Source organism: Diabrotica virgifera, chromosome 2, assembly GCF_917563875.1.
Source record: "Diabrotica virgifera virgifera chromosome 2, PGI_DIABVI_V3a".
Taxonomy (NCBI): Eukaryota; Metazoa; Arthropoda; class Insecta; order Coleoptera; family Chrysomelidae; genus Diabrotica; species Diabrotica virgifera.
In genome coordinates, this window is record NC_065444.1 from 219,863,228 (window position 1) to 219,885,307 (window position 22,080).

The window sequence follows — 22,080 nt, forward strand, 5'->3', positions numbered from 1 at the left end:
AAATGTTTTGTTTACGAGATACGGGATATTGAATTTTTTCTTACAAACTGACGATTTATTTAGTGCTCAAAAACCAGTTGAGATATGCAAACGAAATTTGGTAGATAATTGATGGATTCGACCGTTACTTGATGGAAGTTCATTTTATCTAACAATAAAACACTGAAAACTTTTGTTTTCTATACTTCCACAAAATTTATTATAACTAAGTGACTACAGCTGTTTCGGCGGAGTGCCTTTCTCAAGTGATATAGTTTACAATGTGTTTGCCTTTTTAAGTCTTCAACTGAAGAGGTTGAGGAGTGGGGAGCTGTTTGTCTCGAGTGGGTCATTCATCTATGGAAATTAATAAACTGAAAAATACAGAAATTTGGTAGGTTTTAAGAGATACTTATTCAGGATATTTTGACACAAAATTAAGAATTTTATATTCACCATTAGCGTGCATACGGGTAATCGGTCATATTACCCGTATGCGCGCTAATGGTGAATATAAAATTCTCAATTTTATGTCAAAAAATCAGCAATAACTATCTCTTAAAACCTACCAAATTTCATTTGCATATCTCAACTGGTTTTAGAGCAATAAACAAATCGTCATTTTTTAAGAAAAATTCAACATCTAGTATCTCGGAAACGAAGCATTTGCGAACATATGTTTATAAAGCAAACTGTCATTTTTTCATGCAGAATTACCCCTTAAAGTTTGTCCCACTTATTTAGAAACACCGCGTATTGATGAAGAACATGTCTAGCTGTTAAAAGTACCTAACTTTTTTTATTATCCAACATAAGCGAATGAATCAAAAAGCAAAATGTTAAGAAAGCCTAAGGCTACAGTTGAGTTTTAATTTCAATATTTTGTGTACGCTAGAATATTCCACAGGGTGTTCCAAACTTTGAGGAAAAAACACACTACCATTGTTACACCCGGTATACAATGACACTTACATGTTTAGCAACAATATTATTACAGCGATATTGTTAAAGAATCAGGCTATAACAAATTGAAAAAGAATGTGTGTGTACTTTGTACGCACGTAAGAAGATATTCTTCTATTATATAATAGGTAATTTAAACGAAGTCATCATCATACAACCTCTTCTGTCCACTGCTGGACATAGGTCTCTCCCATTCTTCGCCACTCTTCACGGTTCTGTGCTTCTTGTTGCCATTTCTTGGATATTCGTTTAATGTCGTCCATCCAGCGTGTTGGTGGTCGTCCTCTGCTGCGTTTGTCTTCTCTTGGGCGCCAGTCAATTAGTTTTCTGGTCCATCGTGAGTCTTTCAGTCGCGCTATGTGACCTGCCCAATTCCATTTCAGCTTGGCTATACGTTCAACGACATCAGTGATACCTGTTCTTTTCCTTAAGTCTTGGTTCCTTATTTTGTCTTTTTTTGTCACGCCGAGAATCGATCTTTCCATGCGCCTTTGTGCCACTCGCATTTTTAGTGCTGTTGTTTTTGTGAGCGTGAGAGTTTCTGCTCCGTATGTCATAATAGGAAGAACGCATTGGTCAAATGTCTTCCGTTTCATAGCTGTCGGGATGTTGCTCTTAAAGATGTCTCTTAGTGATCCATACGCCGCCCAAGCAAGTGTTATTCGTCGTTGAAATTCGCAGGTCTGATTGTCCTTGCCTATTCTGACTTCATGACCGAGATATATGTACTTTTCTGTCAATTCTACCACTTGATTTTGGATGGTTAGGTGTTCGCTGGGAACTAAATTTGTCATAAATTTGGTCTTACTGATGTTCATTTTTAGACCTATTGTTGAAGACACGTTTTCTAATTCTAGTAGCATTTGTTGTGCTTCACCCAGATCTTCGGTAATAAGTACTATATCGTCGGCAAAACGCAGATGATTGAGCATTTCTCCATCTATCTTTATTCCTCTATTTTCCCACTTTAGCATTTTAAAGGCGTATTCGAGGACCGCTATAAATAATTTAGGTGAGAGAGTGTCGCCCTGTCTCACACCTCGCTTGATATGAATTTCTCTGGTAGTATCATGTAGTTTTACACGCATTGTGGCGTTTTGGTATAATATTTGCACTAACTTTGTAAACCGGTAATCTATTCTACTATTGTTCAGAGCAGTTATAATGCTGTCTAATTCCACAGTGTCGAAGGCTTTGTGAAAGTCTACGAAGATAAGTACCAGTGGTTTGTTATATTCTATCGACTTTTCTATTAAGGTTTTTACTGTTTGTAGGTGATCGTTCGTTCCGAATTTTGAGCGGAATCCAGCTTGTTCTCGGGGTTGGTAGAAATCTAACTTTTTTTCTAGTCTTGTCGTAATTATTCGGGTAAACATTTTATAGATGTGGTTCAATAAGCTGATTGGTCTATAGTTTTCTAGGTGCGCCTTGTCTCCTTTCTTGTGTAGTAAAATTGTTACTGCATTGTTCCATGTTTCCGGTATGCAACAATCTGTTAGACAAAGGTTAAACAAAATTTTTATTTGGTTGAGAAGGACACGTCCACCCATCTTTATAGCTTCTATTACGACTCCATCTTCTCCTGGCGCTTTGTTGTTTTTCATCCTTTTCATTGCGTCCTGGATTTCGCTTAGTGTGATCTCTGGCATGAGCTCTGAACCCTGGTTGATAACTTTGCGTGATGCAGCGGCTTCTAAATTCTTTTGGTCTTCTCTTTGGCTTGTATATAGTTCTTGATAGAAGTCTTCAACTATGTGTAGTAGTTCTTCTCTATTTGATGTGGGGACTCCTTCTTTGTTCTTTAGTTTGTGTATTTCGCATTTTCCATGGTTTAGCCGCCTTCTCAGGACTTTCAGACTTTTATTCTCTTCTATAGTCCGCTGGACTTTTTCATTCTTAAATTTCCTTAAATCTTTCCTTATAGCTTTTGATACTTCTTTGTTTATTTTTCGCAGTTCTTCTTCGTCAGTGCTTTCGTTTTCTTTGATTTTTCTTCTAGTTTCCATTAGTTGCTTTGTTTCAATGGTTATTTTTTCGTCTTGGCTTCTTTTAGGACAGCATTTTACTTGAGCCTCTCGAATAGCTTCTACGATATTTTCGTTTAGGGCATCTACATTATTTATGCATTCATTTTGTAATTTAAACGAAGTAAATATACTTAAAAGGTTATTTGTACTTATTTTATTTAAAAATCAAACTAACTTTCTTATCTACCACTTTCAAAAAAGAAGAATATCTTCAAAAATTATATAATATACTTACAATCATAAAATCTATAAAAAAAATAAAAAAATAATAACTTGCTTGGAGCTTGAACCCACTTCACGTCTACCGCGCCGTACGAAAGTTGACGGCATTTCAAACTGCACCACATTCGCGTACACGTCATGTGGAAATATACACAAACCAAACGTTTACACCATTTTATATGAATTTAATAAAATTATTAGTTTGATTTTTGTCGAAATAAAATACAACAAAATATAGAGTAAGAAAACGATATATGAGATGAAGATTTGTAGAAAGCTTGTTCGTAATCAGATTATGTATGCAAATTAAAGCATTGCCTAATAATAGGTAACTACATTATTTTGTTTACATTTTCCAAATAGATAGGTATTGAAACTATTAGGTATTTCCAACTGAAACATTTAGAATTACGTACCTGCGGCTTTTCAAAACTATTTAAAAAGTCACTATAATTATAAATTTGATTTTATTTCTGTCCACACATCAATAAAAACTAATATTATACAATATTTTTGTTTACCGATAACCTCCATATTGAACAATTATTGACAGATCATTTCAAAATTTCAACACTCAATCAGAGCCTGTATAACGACTAATACCATACTGTCGGTGTACGCATGCGCGCGGATCAATCAAATTTTACCCTCAATCGATTCGCCGCTAATGAAGAATATCTTCAAAAATCACTTAAATCGGCCAACAGGTTTAGGAAATACGAGGCATCAAAAATGACCAAATTTTTAAGTGGGCCGATTTCTATGCACGTAAGTTTATATCTGCTTGAAATTATGACTGACTATGTATTAATGATGACTATGTATTAATGAGTTATTGAAGTGTGCAAAATCTCAGCTAGATCGACCAAATAGCTTGTAAGTTATTCATTTGTTTATCCCGGAGAGCGATTATTTAAGGCTCCAATTTTAAGGCTCTAAAAAAATTTCAACATTTTATCAAACTTGTTATTAAAGAAACCGTTAAAAAAGGGACTCTTTAGCTTATAATCATAAACATATACTATAGTAACTTTGATATTATTATGTCAAGCGCTTGTAAGTAGGCTTAGGTACTGAAAAAGATGGTGAAAAAACACAAACTTAAAAAAGAACCTTCTATGACCAATAGCAGAGTTGGGTCGGCTACTGAAAAAAAGTATCCGGATACCGGATACGGATACTCAAAATGTATCCGGATACTTTTTAAAAAAGTGCGAATACTTTCATTTAAAAATGTATTCGGATACAAGTATCTGGATATTTTTTTCGGATACTTCCTAGGATACTTTGAAGGATACTTTTTTTGAAGGACATAAATTATTAGTATTAGAACTATGTGATGTGCATGTATTTTTAATGTAATATATAATAATAAAAATACATTAAATGATGGGCAGCATTTGGAAAACTCAGAGAAACTTTTAAAAGTGAGTTGCCCACATGCCTAAAGAGAAAGGTATTTGATCAGTGTGTCCTCCCAGTCTTGACGTACGGATCAGAAACACTCACCTTAACAAAAGCCTCGGCTACCAAACTAAGAGTCACGCAGAGAAGAATGGAGCGGTCAATGTTAGGAATAACTCTGCGAGACAAAATCAGAAACGAAGAAATCAGGAGAAGAACAAAGGTGACTGACGTCATCGAGAGGATAGCCAGGTTGAAGTGGAGATGGGCAGGACACATAGCCAGAATGACAGATGGGCGATGGACGAAGAGGTTATTGGAATGGAGGCCAAGAGAAGACAAGAGAAGCGTCGGTCGACCGCCTACAAGATGGACTGACGACTTAAGAAAGGTAAATAAAAACTGGATGAGAGCGGCGCAGGATAGATGGGGTTGGAAACGAGGGGAGGAGGCCTATGTTCAGCAGTGGACTTTTGAGGCTGGATGATTAAATGATGGAGTAAGAAATCAGAAAGTACTCAAAAAATTGTTTATTGCTTATGAATAATAAAACTAGATCATAAACTTATAAGGAAACATTAAATTAAAATAAAAACGTACTAATACAGAAAGTATTCCAATTGCTGACGAAGTCAGAAGTGAAGTACCTTTGAATTTGCCTTTGTAAGTACCAATACCTCAAAGTGTTCATCGCTTAAAGCTTTTCTTTTAGGCGTATCAATCATAGTTGCAAAAGAGAAAAGTCTTTCAACTGGTGCTGACGAAGGTAAGCATGTGTTGTACTTTATTGACACCCTTTTTAAGATTGGGTATTCATTTAAGATGTTCAAATTAGTTCTTTTGTCCTCCAAATATCTTAGCAATATGTACTTTATTATAATCCGAAAAATAATTTCTTCTAATTATACAGGGTACAAAAAGGGGTTCTTGAAAAGAGAGATATAGAAAATATAAAAAATAAATGTAAGTAATTAATTAAACAACGTACTTATGAAGATTTATAACTGATTAGGTAAAAACAAAGCTCCATTATCTGTATAATAATATATTATAACGGTGACGAGTACGAAAAATGGGATTTAACATATATTAGACACATCTGGATTGAAGGAATGGCAGTGTTGTGCCTACGTTAGGTGCATTATCGGCGGTCGATAAATATTTAAAAGTATCCGAATATCAAAAAAAGTATCCGGATGCCGGATACTTTAAAATTTGATCACGGATACGGATACCGGATACAAAATTTAAAAAGTATCCGGATACAGCTTTCGGATACATAAAAAGTATCCGGATACCCAGCTCTGACCAATAAAAACCATTTATTTTCTTAAAATCATATTTTCATTATTTTTTAACATTCTAACAAGATCTAGATTTTATGATTCAATTTATAGATGGCATATACAGAGAAAGTGTAAAACGTTATAACCCATTAAAGTGACGTTATTCGTAAAATACCGACTGTCTGAGCTCCCTTTTTTTAGAATGTATGATCATACAAGTATAATCTTTGATACACGTAATATAAAGTAAAAATTGTTTAATGAACTAAAATGTGACAGACAGTTGTAAATCTATCGGTTTTAATAGTTTACAGACAAAAATTTTATCAGTTTTTAATGTAATACTCATGTAGTTCTATTGTAAATGCAAATTTCCCTAAGCGATCTATGTATGTATTACATATTTCGAAAAGAAAAAACTGCAGCATTTAAAGTAATCAATATTTTTTTGTACTAAAAACTATCATAATAAGCGTAAATAAATCAGACACTATCTGCATAAAAATAGCTTAACTCAGATATTTTAGCATTAGCATAAGCATAATTTTATTCTATACAGCAAGACTGTTCTGAAATAAGAATGTCAAATATGACCTAAGTGATAACTTATGCATTGCAGATATTACCAATGATTAAAACAATTTAAAATAGTATTTAATTATGAAAACAAAAACAAAAGTAATCTTGGATGTTGGTGAAGTATTTTTAACACTATTATTATAAAAAATTATCTTAATTAAAAAAAATTAAAAAAACAAACATGTAAGTTTCATAATGCAGATGTTACATGACTTCTTCAAGTAAATAGGTCCATAGCATTAATTAACATTGACATGGGTACCTCTGTTAAACCGATTTATGGATAAGAGATAACCTGACACTGTTTTAACAAACTGATGTTTAAAAGAAACTGCTACTGGGAAATCATGATTCACAGTAAAAGAATTCCAAAGAAATTAAAAACTTTTTCTTAATTTTTTCGTCTCTTAACAGCTTGCGATACAGTGTCGATCTAAAGAGTCTAATATTATACAGTATGGTGCAAATGAAAGGAATAAATATGTTATTTCGTAAACCGGTGACTTTAAAGAAAAATCCCGAAACAGGTCGATTTTTATTTTTAAATTATGATATTTTGGCATGTATGTGATACTAGTGACGTCATCCATATGGGCGTGATGACGTAATCGATGATTTTTTTTAAATGTGAATAAAGGTCGTGTGCTAGTTCATTTAAAAGGTCATTCAATTCTCTATTCAGTAATATTGAACATTTATATAATTATTTGTACAGCGTGTCCAAAAATTTTTTTTTAATTAAATCATTTGACAAAAAAAAAGAAGAATGTATGATTTTTTTAATTTATAATGCATTTTACTGTTGCCCGAAAACAGAAAAAAATGTTTATTTCACAAATAAACATTGTTTTTCGATTAAATTCAATGTTCAAGCCAGCTCCCGCCATCCACCTGCCTCTTGGAAGTTTGAACATGTAATTTAAGCGAAAAGCAATGTTTATTTGTGATATAATAGTACATATATTAAGTATGGAGAACGGTAAGGGTTTTATACCGATCGAAGACAATTGTTTGGAGGAGGAGCGGAGCGACGACTCCAATTATTGTCTTGAGATCGGTTACCCTTAACGTTCGACATGCTTATAACGTTTTTTGCACGATTGATACCATTATAAATTATAAAATTAAACATTTTCGTCATATTGACTAGTTTCATTCATTTTATCAAGATAGATACTTTGGTTGTTAGGTAGTAACTAGGGTGCATAACAACAATGGAGAATTGAGTTTTTATTTAGTTGTCAATAATTTTAAGTACAATTTTGATTATTATAAATTAAAATATGAGCGAAAGTGAATTTGAAGAAATTGAACGGGCTTGGGAAGAAGGGTGTTCCGCAATTATCCCCAAAAAATCCAAAATCCGTTATCAAAATACCTACCAAAGTTTTAAAAAATGGTGCGAAGGCAAGAATTTAAGAATCGAAGAAAAGACTCTATTGGCATATTTCGTTCAAAGACATATGCAGTTGAAAGCTCCTGAAAGCCTCTGGGCAGAATATTCAATGATTAAAACCACCGTTTTTCTTTATGATGGCATTGATATTTCCAAGTTTTCAACTTTGATCGCGTATTTGAAGAGAAAAAATGTTGGATACTACTAATGTATGCGATTCTGCAGGAGTTTCTGTTAGAAGTGAAACCACAGCCCAAACAAGTGGGATTTCATTAAATAATTTAACAAATTGTACCATAAGTTTCAATATTAATAAATAATTCGTTAGTTTTCTTTATTCTTTCAAAAAATAAATTAAAATTGAGATTTTTTAACTCGACGGTAAGTGAATTAATTACCGTCGAGTTGGAGTACTTACCGTCGAGTTGGATTACTTACCGTCGAGTTGCTAGTAAATGTCACCTACTGACGTAAAATCTGTCACAGTAAACAGTCAAAAATGATCAATCGTGCAAAAATATTTTTGCAGTAAAAAATTTTTGCAAAAATTGCTGACAGCAGTATAATGCATTTTAAATAAAATAAATTACACACATTCTTCTTTTTTTGTCAAATAATTTAATTTAAAATATTTTTTTGGACACCCTGTATAAATAATTATGTAAATGTTGATATTACTAAATAGAGAATTAAATAACCTTTCAAATAAGCTAGCACATGACTCCTATTGTCATTTAAAAAAATCATCGATTACGTCATCATTCCCAGATGGATGACGTAACTAGTATGACATATATGTCAAAATATCAATTTAAAAATAAAAATCGACCTGTTTTGGTTTCTTAAAGTCGCCAGTTTACGAAATAACGAATTTATTCCTTTCATTTGCACCATACTGTATAAACAAGAAATCCCTACACATACCAATAGCATCATAATTAATGACCAAGTTATTAGTAGTTATCTGACAGTAGTTCACCAAAGAAATTAAAAATGGCCTATCACAAAGGTCAATACTCGGTAATGACTTTCTAAATCACCTTGGCAAGAGAATAATGGTTTTTGCGAACACTGTTTGATTTAATCTTAAAAACTTACCATTCCAACTGCCATGTTGTTTGATATCATAAGAAATTGCACCTCCAACTGCCAATGTCAACAGAATTAAAAGTTTATATGGAAAACCTCCTTTCTTTTTGATTGCCAATTTCTCTTGGATTTTCTGAAACCAAAAAGATCATCAATTTTTATTGAAAAGATTTACATAAATGTAACAAGTTATTTAAAATGAAATTCATACTGTTTATGTCTATTTAAGTTTGTAAATTTCGACATGTACCTAAATTATGTACAAAGACAATTCTGAATTTTTAATGGGAAAAATAATTTTAATTGATAATGTTAAAAAAAGAATAAACTAAAAATTGTAGGTACACCAAACATTAATCAAGACAAGGATCATCAAACTAATTCGTTAACATTACATAAAAAATTATTTTTTCGTCTCCACTTTTTTTATGACTTTATCTGGAGATAATCTTATAAATCAAGTATATTAATACAAAATAATTAAAATCAATTCCAATGTTAATCCAACTGTTTTTTTACAAGACAGTCTTGTTATTAATAAATCTGTTAGTTTGTTCAAGTCAGCTTTTGTGAACAAATCACTACTAGGGAAGATGTTCTTTATTTAAAAAAGTAACGGAAGGGAATGTACAAATAATTGATATTCACATTACAAAATGCGGAACAAGTTCCGAAACTGTTGGTACAGCATCTGTATAAGCAATCTCTTATCACTTTTCCTTTTCAATATACTCTTCTTCCACATCACTACTCCGCATCGAAGCATGGCTGGAAATCATCTTCCAACATCTTGAGTAGCTCCACTGATTTTTGTTATAAGTCCTCTAATGTGACCATCATTTACGCCATGACTTGTAGCAGATTCCTTTCAAACAGTATTTGATTTTTGGGTTCAATTAGAAGTCGCAGGTTCTGACCAAAAACTACTTAATCAAGCGCTTCGAGAGAAAAATTCTAAGAATATAAATATGAAGTGGAAAGTGGAAGAGCAAGGATTGCTGTGCAGGCGTTACAGCTTTGGAGTTGTATATAAGTTTTAAGAAACTTGAGGCTAGGAAATTTATTAAGGGAGCATGCCTCAGATATGGCATGTTATGAAGCGAGAGGAAGACATAAGCCAGAAAAGTTTTCAAGCGAAGAGGAACTTCGTTATTTATTCTAAAGAGTATTGTTCATGTAAAACAAAATATAGATTGTCATCAAAGACATAAGCATATACACTAGGGTGCATCGAAAAAATAAAAGTTGGAAATCTTATATCTAATAGCGTGAAAAAGTTGCTAGTGTTATTTTTCAGCATATTAGTATGTTTAATTTTTTTTTCTAAGCGAATTTTCTGCCCCCCCCCCCCCCAACGACCTTGAATTTTATTAAATATCTGATTTTTATGGAAATTTCAATTTATATTATTTGGAATAAAATATGTGCTAACTCGATCTAAGATCAATTAAAGGAAACTTAAAATGTTGTCAATTACAAATTTAAACGATATTTAAAGTTTTATTTGTTTTTTCAGTCTCCCCAGCCCCAGCCCCTTTGAAATGTCCCGCTTCGTGAGTCCGTGCGTGTAATTTTCACTTATGTTTGGTGCGATGCCTTACGTTGTTATTATTGTTGTTTGTAAATTAAAGATTTTTAAAATAGATAAACCAGGACCATGGGGAATAAAATCAAGATGTGCTGTGGACCGCCCCATTTTAGGGCAATCATTAAATATACCTGAAAATATTTTACCGAAATACAAACAAGCGATGAAGTTTTGTGGTTGCAAGAGGTTAAAAAACTCAGCAAGAAAGAGCCAGAATTTTCTGGTCTTGCCGAACAGGTTGCAATTAGATTGGAGGAAATATGGAAAAAGGCTTTAATTCCAATAATTTAACGTACAAGAATTATTCAGCTTTTAAAAGCCTATCATGACAAATATATGAAACTTATGAACCCATTTAAGAACAGGCAAAACAGTGAATTTACAAAAATAAAATTCAATGCTCTAAGAACAAAAGTAAAACTACACGTTTCGATCTTGCAGCATGCAAATGTGACACTCTGATTAATTGTCTTTGTATCAAATCTCAAAAAGTGCCTCTGGATAAGCGCGAATTTCTATTAAATCAAAGAGGTCCCAGAAAAATGATGATAAGCTCGATTGATAGGGAAAGCAAAAACAAATATAATAAGAGAGAACAACGGTAAAAGAAGAAAGTTACCGACGCAAAGATAGAACTTTAGCTCAAGTAAAAAACAGTACCAAGTTTTATGGTCAATCGATTGTGGAAGAACACATAACACTTGTGCATGAGCCAGGGTGCAAATATTTCGGATATGGGTATCCGCTGTCTGGTATATCAGAAAGTATCAAATCCAGCTATTGCATGTGACGAAACAGTCATAAATACTGGCGTTAAGGGTGATGTAATACGGCTGTTAGAAGAACATCTTAAAAAAACGCTTCAGTGGTTTGTATGTCTGCGGCATTCAAATGATCTACCCCTTGGACATCAAAAGAAGTTTGCCAGTGACCAAATCAAAAAACGTGAGGGTCTTAAAACTTTCTCCTATAAAAATTTTGATTCAAACGACTAGGTACTTCGAATTAATTAACTAACAAGAATATCACCGTACAGAACCACCTATATTCTCTAGATTTTCGAGTGACAATCTGCTAGATTTTATTAAGAATCCTAAGTTAGACCCTTTTAACATTGAGATTGAGAAATATCACTGCCACAAACAATGTGTAGAACGATGTGTCAAGCTTGTGACACAAGCTTCTCTAGCAGTTTGTTGAGCGTATTCGAGGGATGGATTTATAAAAACTCGAATTGATTCCAGAAAAACTATGCCTCACTTTAATGCTAAATTGGAAGACATCTTCGAATAGAATGCTTTTACCATATTTTTTGTAATATTTATATACCTAATTTTGTACTTTGCTTTATATTTATTTTAGTATTAAAAAACTTGTGTGACGTCAGGGAGACGGATAAGTTAGGCTATTTTGTTATAAAAAGAATGTTTAAGTATACTTTTCTTAAGTAAAATTTTTAATTGCCTTGTGAAACCAGAAAATATTTTCCAATTTAAACCGAATTTATTTATTCAAGTTCTATAAGGTATTAGGGTATTTCCCTTACAAAAGTTCCCTTACAAAATAAATTGGCATATTAATGTATTTTTTCTAATTTTTAGTTGCCGTGGGGGGCAGAAAATATTTTTTATTTAAACGCAATTTTACTAAAATACTAAATAGTGTGTTAGGCAACTTTTGTGAACTATTACATTTTCGTTTCGAAACAAAAATTTTTTTCGTCTGTTAACATTTTTTTAAAATTTTTAATTGTCTTGGGGGGGGGGCAGAAGATATTTTCCAATTTCGAAAAAATTTTACCAAAATACTTAACAGTTGATGGGGCAACTTTTCCATCGCAAAAAAGAATTTTTTTTCGCCTTTTTCGATGCACCCTAATGTACACTGATATGAAACCAGGGCCCAGAGCACGCCAAATAGAATTCTATTTTGCTGACGTCACAAAATAGAATTTCATAATGGGAGAATCGACGGTTGCTAGGCAACGTGACGTCACTAAAATAGAACTCTATTTGGCGTGCTCCTGCACCTGGAATAAGCATGCCTTAATACTGCCCTATATCAGGCTCAAAAGTAGAGAAGGACCAAACTCTTATGGTGTAATATTTTACAACAAGTTGCCTACTGAAATTACTGAATTGCCAATTTTACAATTTAAAAAATCACTAAAGAATATTCGTATTTTACAGCAGTGATGAATTTTTAAATTTTAACTTTAATGTTTGGAACTGGGTTGTGAATAATAATTATTGTTGAATTGTAGTTTGTTTATTCTTAGGAACACAGAAAGTGTTTGTCTTAATTAATGTGTGTATTATTTCATATTATGCCTTGTGTTTTTATATTTGTATTTTATAACTGTGAACCAAAGTTGTACTATTTTTGACGTATGTAAGTACTTTTGTATATTAACATGAATAAATGACTTGACTTGACCGATGAAACGAGGAACCAGAGGTAGACAGAAGAAGATGACACAAAATCTATCGGAGTTTAAGGATGGAAAAAGAGTTGTAAGAGTGTTATAGTTAGTCCACTTGATGATGATATACCAATAATTGTAATTCTTGTAATCAACATCAAAATGTCACACCACGCTAATGTTTAAGATTAGCTCACTTAAGACGGTCTGCGACAGCGGAGCACAGAGAGATGAAGTTCTAAACTGAGTAGGGCTCTAAGCAGGACATACCAAGCCGACACGACAAGCGTAAATTATACCCTCACAATTTGGCATGAATTTGTATCACCCAAACTTCCCCCAATACATGGATTTTTAATTTTATATTTTTTAGCAAATGTAACCAAAACCATTTTTTCCAAATACTGAAAAATGTTAAGGGATAAAATGTACTTGATAAGGGAGAAATGAGAGAATAATATATAAAGGATTGCATAAACCTTTATGGCGAGTTTATTTAAAAATTGTTGGGGTTTTTCACTATTAAATCCAAATTGACTTGACAGCAAATCCTTATATTCAAATCAAATATAAGCAAATTATCATTTCTTATAACTATGTAAGCCATAATCTTATCCATTCCAATATATTTTTTTAAGTTGTAATTTGCCTGTAGAATGTAAATAAAAAAAATTAAGTAATTACATTTGTCAAACGATATAAATAGTTTTAATGTGTTTGAAGATTATTAAATAGTTAATAATTGATGAGTATAATTTGTTGGTTATTTCAAGGTCATAGAAATATGGATTCAATATTGTGTATGTATATCGATTCAATATTGGATATAAACTACGGACCTATTATAAACTGTTCATAAAAAGTTGGTTAACAAAAAAGCTCGAAGAACTGCTTGACATCATGTTGGCATACTTTCCTCCAATTTGTTAAGCGCATCTTGCCTTGCCTGATTTGCATCCAAAGTTACGCAGAAGGTACCTTAACAAATGAAGAGTTTTAAGATGAGGTTAGAGTATGTACTTATATTCAGTGCGCTCTTAAAGTACTACCATATACCATACCCAGTGCAACCAGTTCATAACCAACAGATATCACCTAAGCTCGGATTTTTTTCAATTTAGAATAAAATAAATAATAGATTGATAATATTTCCAATTTGTGATATACACTACGTAATAGAGATGTACTAATAGTAAAATCGAATGTTACACTTTACAATTACTACTCAAGGCTTATTATTTGCATGTTCTTTATTTAAAATCATACACCGTGAATATTTTAAATCAATGACCACTTATGTAAAACTGATTATAAAATCATACGAAATCAACACAATAAAAAAATACTTTCTAACATAAGTATAACATTTGTTACTTTCTTAGTTATTGCTATATCATCCTATTATGTTGAAATGTTATATTTTTAATGTAAGACAATATTTTTTGCATTCTTTGGTACTGTTTAAATATTATTGTTATCCTAATAAAGCTAGAATTGTTTTTTTTTTTGTGAAATCATCAAATATTTTGGATTATTTAATTGTTCAGTAAATATTTATTAAACAATTCAACCTGTGAGTATAATAGTTGGAACACATTGTTCTTTATAGTCATAATTTGAATGAGATTTCTAGCCCATAATTTTTTTTTCAATTATAAATATAATGAATGATCTGTCAACTTCAATATAATATTGCTCAAAAAGTAAATTGCAAGTGCAAGCTATCCCTACATATTTCAGAGACTAGTTTTGCTTCCATTACTATAGATAAGCAATCACCCCTACCCAGAACAATGAATATTTAATGCCAGATAACTGTAATACATTTGTATCGTGATAATTTAATATTACTGATATAACAGAGACAAGATAAAAATAATCTGAACAACAAACAACTAATATACAATACTTAACAAATATTTATTATGGATTTACTACAAACAAGGAAGAGTTACAAGAACAAAGGAAAAATATGTATCTAAAAATCAAAACATTAAACAAAGTACAGTCAACTCCCGTTTATCCATGTCTCAGAGGATGAAGTTTTTAATATCAATGAAAATATAATTATACAACGTTCTTTGGCATCGTTGCTCTTTTGGCATCATAACCCTGGATGGGTCTTTGCCTGTCTGACTGACTATATCCTTCCATTCAGATCTCTCTTGTACCCTTCTCCTCTATTGTCTTATATTCACGATTTCTCCATAAGTCTGTATTCTTCATTCAACTTCTCCATAAGTTTCTATCTTGGGTCATATCAACATCAATCCCCTTTACTGACATGTCCTGTGTAAACATCTCCCCAGGTCTTCTTCCAGGAACCCATAGTTCAGCAATTCTTCATATCGGATAAACATGACCAAACCATCTTAACCTATGCTCCCTCATTTTGGCATAAACTGGTGCCACCCCTAGACTTCCCTTAATATACTCATTCCTAATTTTATCCTTTTTTGTTAGTCCACTCATCCATCTAAGCTTTCTTATTTCCACCACATGCATTCATTGTTCCTCTTTCTTTTTAACTGTCTAACATTCAGTTCCATATATCACAGCCCTTATTGCTGTTTTATACAATTTTCCCTTCAGCTTCATTGGAATTTTTCACACAACACACCACTTGCATGCTTCCATTTTATCCATCCAACCCTAATTCTATTGCATGTATCTTCATCCATTTCCCTTTTACTCTGTTATATGGATCCTGTGTATTTAAAACTGTCACTTTTCACAATCATTTCACCATCCAAAGATATGATTTTATCTGTAGCAACTCAATCTTTAACACATTGAGTGCCACGCTTTAATTGTGATACTATTCTCAGGGCCATTGATATCCACGGCCATGAAAGTTGGGCATACATGTATATCACAAATAATGTGCAACATGGCCCCTGGCAAAATATCTGTGTCTCTCATATAAGAGTGACGTGCCACGCAATGTGTTAAACAAACATTCCAAATACTTCTTTGTCTTAAGTTTTAAACCTTTTCCTCAAGAGCTTCTCTCCACTGTTCCAGTTTTTGTTCGAAGTTGCCTTCATTAATTCCCACCAAAACTACATCATCAGCATACATTAAACACCAAGGAATGTTACCCTGTAGTTTCACTATTATCTGATCTAAAAACTAATAAGAATAAATAAGGACTAAGCACCAGGCCTTGATGCAATCCTACTATCACATGAAATTTATCAGTCCGTCCCACACCTGTCCTAACACTAGTTGTTACTCCCTCATACATATCTCTCACAATCTTTACATATCCACCAGGGACTCCTTTCTTATTTAGTGCCTACCACATAATCTCTCGAGGAACTCTGTATGTGTTCTCAAGATCAATGAATACAATTTCTTTGTTTCTTTATTCCTGTAGTTTTCCATCAACTACCTTATAATGAAAATTGCTTCTGAGGTTGATCTGCCCCATGAATATATGGAACAATATATGGATAACATGCTCCATGAATATATGGAAATGTCAATATGTGGACAATAAATTATTGCTTTATGCTTTATTCAATAATTCATCACTTTGAAGTGAATGAAGGTATCCAACTGGATAAAAATAATGTAAATATACTGAATTAACAAAGCCTGCAATTTTTTTTGTATTTCAATTCCAGAAACTAAAAAAAAATTAGTACCCATAAATCTCAGCCATATTGTATAGTAAAAAAGGCCATGTGTTCTTAAATGTTAGCCATGTGGCCATGTGTTCCTAACCACCCCTTGCATTTTTTATTTTTTTATTACTACTTTAAAAATGGTAAAAATTCTTTGAGAAAAAAACAGGCAAAGTTTATGAGCTTGATGAAGCTATTTCTTTGTAAAAATATATAATTAATAATTGAGTACAAGATAAAGTATTGGCTGGTTTTAGCTTTCTATTTTAAGCTAATCCTTTCATTCAGACAGGAAATATTTCTGTAAGGATTTGATAAGTAAATTGAACCATGTAAGACCGGGACAAATTAAAATCATTAACTTAATCACTATCTAAATTCTAAATTATATTTTTAATACATTTTGAACCCCAGGTAAATTTAAAATATTCATTTTTAACTGTTGTGTAAACTTACCCCCCGAAATTAAATTTTTTTTGAGCAATAGAGAAACATACTTTTTATCGATAAAAAGCATTATAAACATAATTTCACTTTCATCTTACCTTTTTAGAAGCCATGTCTCACATTAATTTATTACACGACCTGTTTAAACTGTCTCTAATTTATAATTTTCTTTAACAGGATAACAACAGCTAACAATCGATTTTTGATATTTTAAAGGTTCAAGGATAAACGATAACAACACGGTGCAGATAAATAAACGCACCTAAAATAAAGCTGATTTACCCTAACGGATATAGAAAGTCATTCTATCTTTATCTGAATCACGAAAACTGCGCAACCGTCTTTCTTTCTTGGATTAACAGTGAATGCTTGTGTTAACACACGTGTCTACGACTACGAGCTGACGTGTAGATTGTGAATGTCGAATGTGAAGTGTGGTGAAGTCAGTAGCGGCACAGAATAAAGAACAAGAACTTGTTTTCTATTCTGTGGTAGCGGTCAGCGCCAATTTACAACTTGCACCGGCGCGGCTATAAAAATGGTCATCATTTTAAAGTAAACTCATTGACAACTATTTTTTAAATCGGGTTTTAAATAAAATAAGAAATATCTTCAGTGGAAGAACAAGGTGTGTTACTACTTTTAAATAGTTTAGTATAAACATAAAAAATATTCGTTGGTTTATATTTTTGCTTTATTGTATGAATTGCTTTCTCTTGCACTAATAAGAAAATATTTATTTAGAGAGTAGGTACTAACACTACTACAGACTCAAAACAAGATAATAGGTGGCAGGTGAGATTTAAAACCATATGGAAGAATACAAAATAAAAATTGTATCTTTGAAATTGAAGGAAAAGAAAAATTAAGATGACTAAATTGCACTGGCGAAGCTTCCTTGTAACCACTGTTACCATTGGTAACAGTTAAAAATCTTGCAAATAAATATTTTATAACTACTATGAAATAATTCCATTTATATTTTTTACCAACACAAATATTTGTTAATAGTACATACCTAACTCAGTAAATAGCCAAATAGACGCACGAAAATATTGGCGAGATTATGTGAATCCGTTGCACGTTATTATACGTTGTTACCACTTTTATTGGTTGTGGTAAAGCAGGTACTGGCTCATTTCTGAAAATTTTGAAGGAGCGACGACGGCTCTAGCGACGGCGTGGGCACACTTGTGTATATCAGTATTGTTACCATTTTTTGGTTTGGTAGCGTTCGTTCAGTACCTATTACAGATTACAGTGTGCGTGCATTTAAACATAGAAGAGTGTGGCTGCGTAATTGATCAACTACTTGAAAAGTCATTTTCCTTGTATATTTTTTTTATATACTCGTATAATTTTGAAGAAAAAAATGAGATTATTGAAAATGGAAGACTTCAAATATAAACAATAGTTTTCAAAATATGTTATTTTCCTACTTGTTCATTTTGTTATGTTAATTTTATGGTAAAATAATCTGTTTAGTTTGTTTATTATTGATTGTTATACCTATTACATAATATACATAATTACATATATAATTTGGGAATAGTGATTTGTCTAATTTTATCCCACAGGATTGGAAACAAAAACTTATATTTGGGAGGTTCAAAATAATTTTTTTTAGATAACATTTTTTTTCATCTGGTTTTGGTAACACTTTAGAAAAAGTCACGCGTCGCCTTCGAGCTTTAATATACACAGATTATACAACTTATGACAGAAGCTCGAAACAAATGACAATTGATGAAAAGCCCTATTGCTGAGGAATGAAGTTTTCATTAACATGATTACTACTCCAGTCTTCAGAGATGAAAATGCCACTGAACCTTTAAAAATCTTTATTTTGCTGAGAATGTCAATTTTGGGATCCAAAAAGATGCAAAAAAATGTACCACTCCTATTTCCGGGCCAGAAAATATTAATACAATTTCAATTTTTAGTTGGTTATGGTAACAAAAGGGCATTTGAAATAAATATTCGTAAAAAAGTCTGAATTTAAACTTTGACACTAAAACGACCTAAAACGTTTAAATCTCAATGCCGTATTCGTGAAAGCATTTTCCGTGATGTGAGATCGTTTTTTTTTTCTTCTTTGAGTTATCTGACTACGGGCCTTTTAGAGGCTCATTCACCGATACCGCAATTTTGAACATTTATTTCTACTCTGGGCTAATTAGCAAAATACATACAAGGAAAAGTTATTTACCAATTGCTGGAATCGAATCTTATGATTGTATATATTAATAATATAGGTATGCAAAGTCCGCAGATAATGTGCTACTTTTTTTATAAACAAAATGGCGCCCGAAAATCGTGTTTTTTTTCAATTTTTGCTCTATAACTCAAAAGATTTTAACTTTACACCAAAAACACCCAAATAAAAATTCACCGTAATTCAATTCTGCATAGAGACGTGTTTTTCCCGATTTACTTAGACGAAAATTTTCCCCGGAAAACTCCGGTTTTTCCAACAAAATCTTTGAATTTTCAACTAAAATTTTAGATAAGTAATTGTTTATCAATAATTAAATAACTTGGTAATATAAAAGCTTTATAAAATATGATAATATAAAAGTTTGACATTTAGTAATGCGTTAGTTAGATGACTCGAGTTACTTGGGAACAAAAAAAGAATGAAGAAAATTGCTCCATGGGAAGCCGAGAAAATGCATTTTTTTGAACGTATATCGATTTTGAACTTTGAGATTACATTTTCTCCAACCTAATTTTTGATTGGAATTTTGCTATTTTTGGCAATTTTCACTCGTAATATCGATAGTTTTTATTATAATAATATATGTTATGATTATTTTAAAGATATGAAAATTGGTGTGAAGAAAGAGGATAAAAATAAAAAGGTGATGGTTCGAAAATTATGATCCTATTGTTTATATCTTTGCCGTAAATGCCGGTCAACTTTGACCGTTTGTATCTCAGGAACCACTCATCACAATTAAACGTTTTTTCTTTTAAAAGAAGCGTCCTGCCTCTTTTTTCCAATACCGTTTTCATGATTTAATTTAATTTAATATTTCCCGAGATAATCTATTTGTTTATAAGCCAAAAAATTGTTTATAATTTTAAAATACTCCTGATGCCGCTTAAATAGTCCAATTTCAATTCTGTAAAGTACAATAGATAGGTACAGTGTCTTTTTATACAAAAATTATAGTTATTCTTATGTATCATAATTATTGTGGTTATTATAGCCACCGTAAATTTTTAATTACCAATTCAATTGTTGCTAAACTGTTCATTCAATTTCCATCGGCTTCTGGAATTATCATCTATACGAAAAGAGTTTTGATGCTACCAAGTTATTTAATTATTGATAAACAATTACTTATCTAAAATTTTAGTTGAAAATTAAAGATTTTGTTGGAAAAACCGGCATTTTCCGGGGAAAATTTTCGTCGAAGTAAATCGGGAAAAACACGCCTCTATGCAGAATTTAATTACGGTGAATTTTTATTTGGGTGTTTTTGGTGTAAAGTTAAAATCTTTGGAGTTATAGAGCAAACATTGAAAAAACACGATTTTCGGGCGCCATTTTGTTTATAAAAAAAGTAGCACACTATCTGCGGACTTTGCATACCTATATTATTAATATATAGAATCATAAGATTCGATTCCAGATTCCAGCAATAAAATTACTGGTAAATTACTTTTCCCAAAAATGGTCTATTCTCCGAAAATCTGCCCGGACTATTCGCAATATGTTTTCCTATACTTAATATTGGGTAGCAGGACTTGACCACTACGATATAAGACTGCTAAAATACTTATATTACAATCAAGTAGTTTCTATCCAAGTTGGAGATCTTCTTCTTATTTTAGTGCCTATTCGTTTCGAATATTGGCGATCATTCTGGCTATAATTATTTTATTAACTGATGCTTTAAATAGATTAGTTGTCGTTGTGGTGAACCAATTCCTCAGGTTCTTTAACCATGATATTCTTCTTCTCCCAATTCCTCGCTTTCCGAATACTTTACTCATGGGAATATTTTTTCCAACGAGCGCCTTGTCTAGAAGTACAAATTTAAAATCTTCTGTTATTTAAAATAGTTCAAACGACCCGTGACGTCACCTAGTTATATTTTATTTATGTTTATGTTTTAATTAATAAATGAAAAATAGTTTCTGTCCTTGTGGGATCGGTACTCACCGGAGGGACCGCAGACGTTCGGAAACAATTAGCGTCTCTTTGCAAAGACAATGACGTCGACTTTGCAAAGTAACAAGACACTTACTCAACACACACACTACACATTACTCCCCTGACTTAGTGATAAGTTATACAATTACGTGGCTAAAGGTTCTAGTTCTAAACCAAAGCCAGAATCAGAGAGAGAAAAAATGTTTAGGGTTATATTTGTATTTTAATGATATTTATCGTATGTCATTGTAATAATATATATCAGTGTCAAAACGAATGCCAAACATAATGAATTAAAGGTGAGGACATCCAATACTACAACTATATGACGTCACAACCAATGATGGCGCGTTTTGGGCTGGCTGCTTGAATTTGAATTTTTAATCGTCTTTAGGGGCCAAACGAAAGTCAAAAAAAACTTTTTTATCTTTGATATATGTTTTAAATTATGTTCTGTTGTGATTTATAGCATTTTTTTCGAATTTAAAATTTTATGCAAGTTCCCTGTTCTGCTTGTTCATTGGCGGATTGATATCTCTATGGAAAGTTGTCACTCCATCGTTTGCGCGGTCGCCCGATACTTCTTCTGCCGACTGGTTATTTATCTCTTGCTGTTTTGACCACACGGATCTACCTCATTGTGCTTATGTGGTTATTCCATTCTTTTATCTATTTAGTGTCCATTCGTTTATACACTGTACGTTACAGTTTCTTCTAATTCTCCTCTTTCGATCTCTTAGCGTATTTCCTGTAATTCTTCTCAGTACTCTCATCTCTGCCACTTCCATTTGTGTTGTGGCTGTGTCGGGTCTTGTTTCCGATACATAATATGTCATCATTAGTAGACAGATGAAACTTAACAATGGCCTTCCACAGAGTTCTGTCCT

General features: G+C 32.3%; 1 protein-coding gene across 1 annotated transcript in view; it reads right to left on the reverse strand.

The window, feature by feature from the left end:
- Positions 1-22,080, reverse strand: part of LOC126880383 (transmembrane protein 214) — a 134,253-nt gene that overhangs the window by 29,657 nt on the left and 82,516 nt on the right. The window contains exon 7 of the mRNA XM_050644210.1: positions 8,955-9,078. Within this exon, the coding sequence (XP_050500167.1) occupies positions 8,955-9,078 (124 nt within the window). The remainder of the gene's footprint in view (positions 1-8,954; positions 9,079-22,080) is intronic.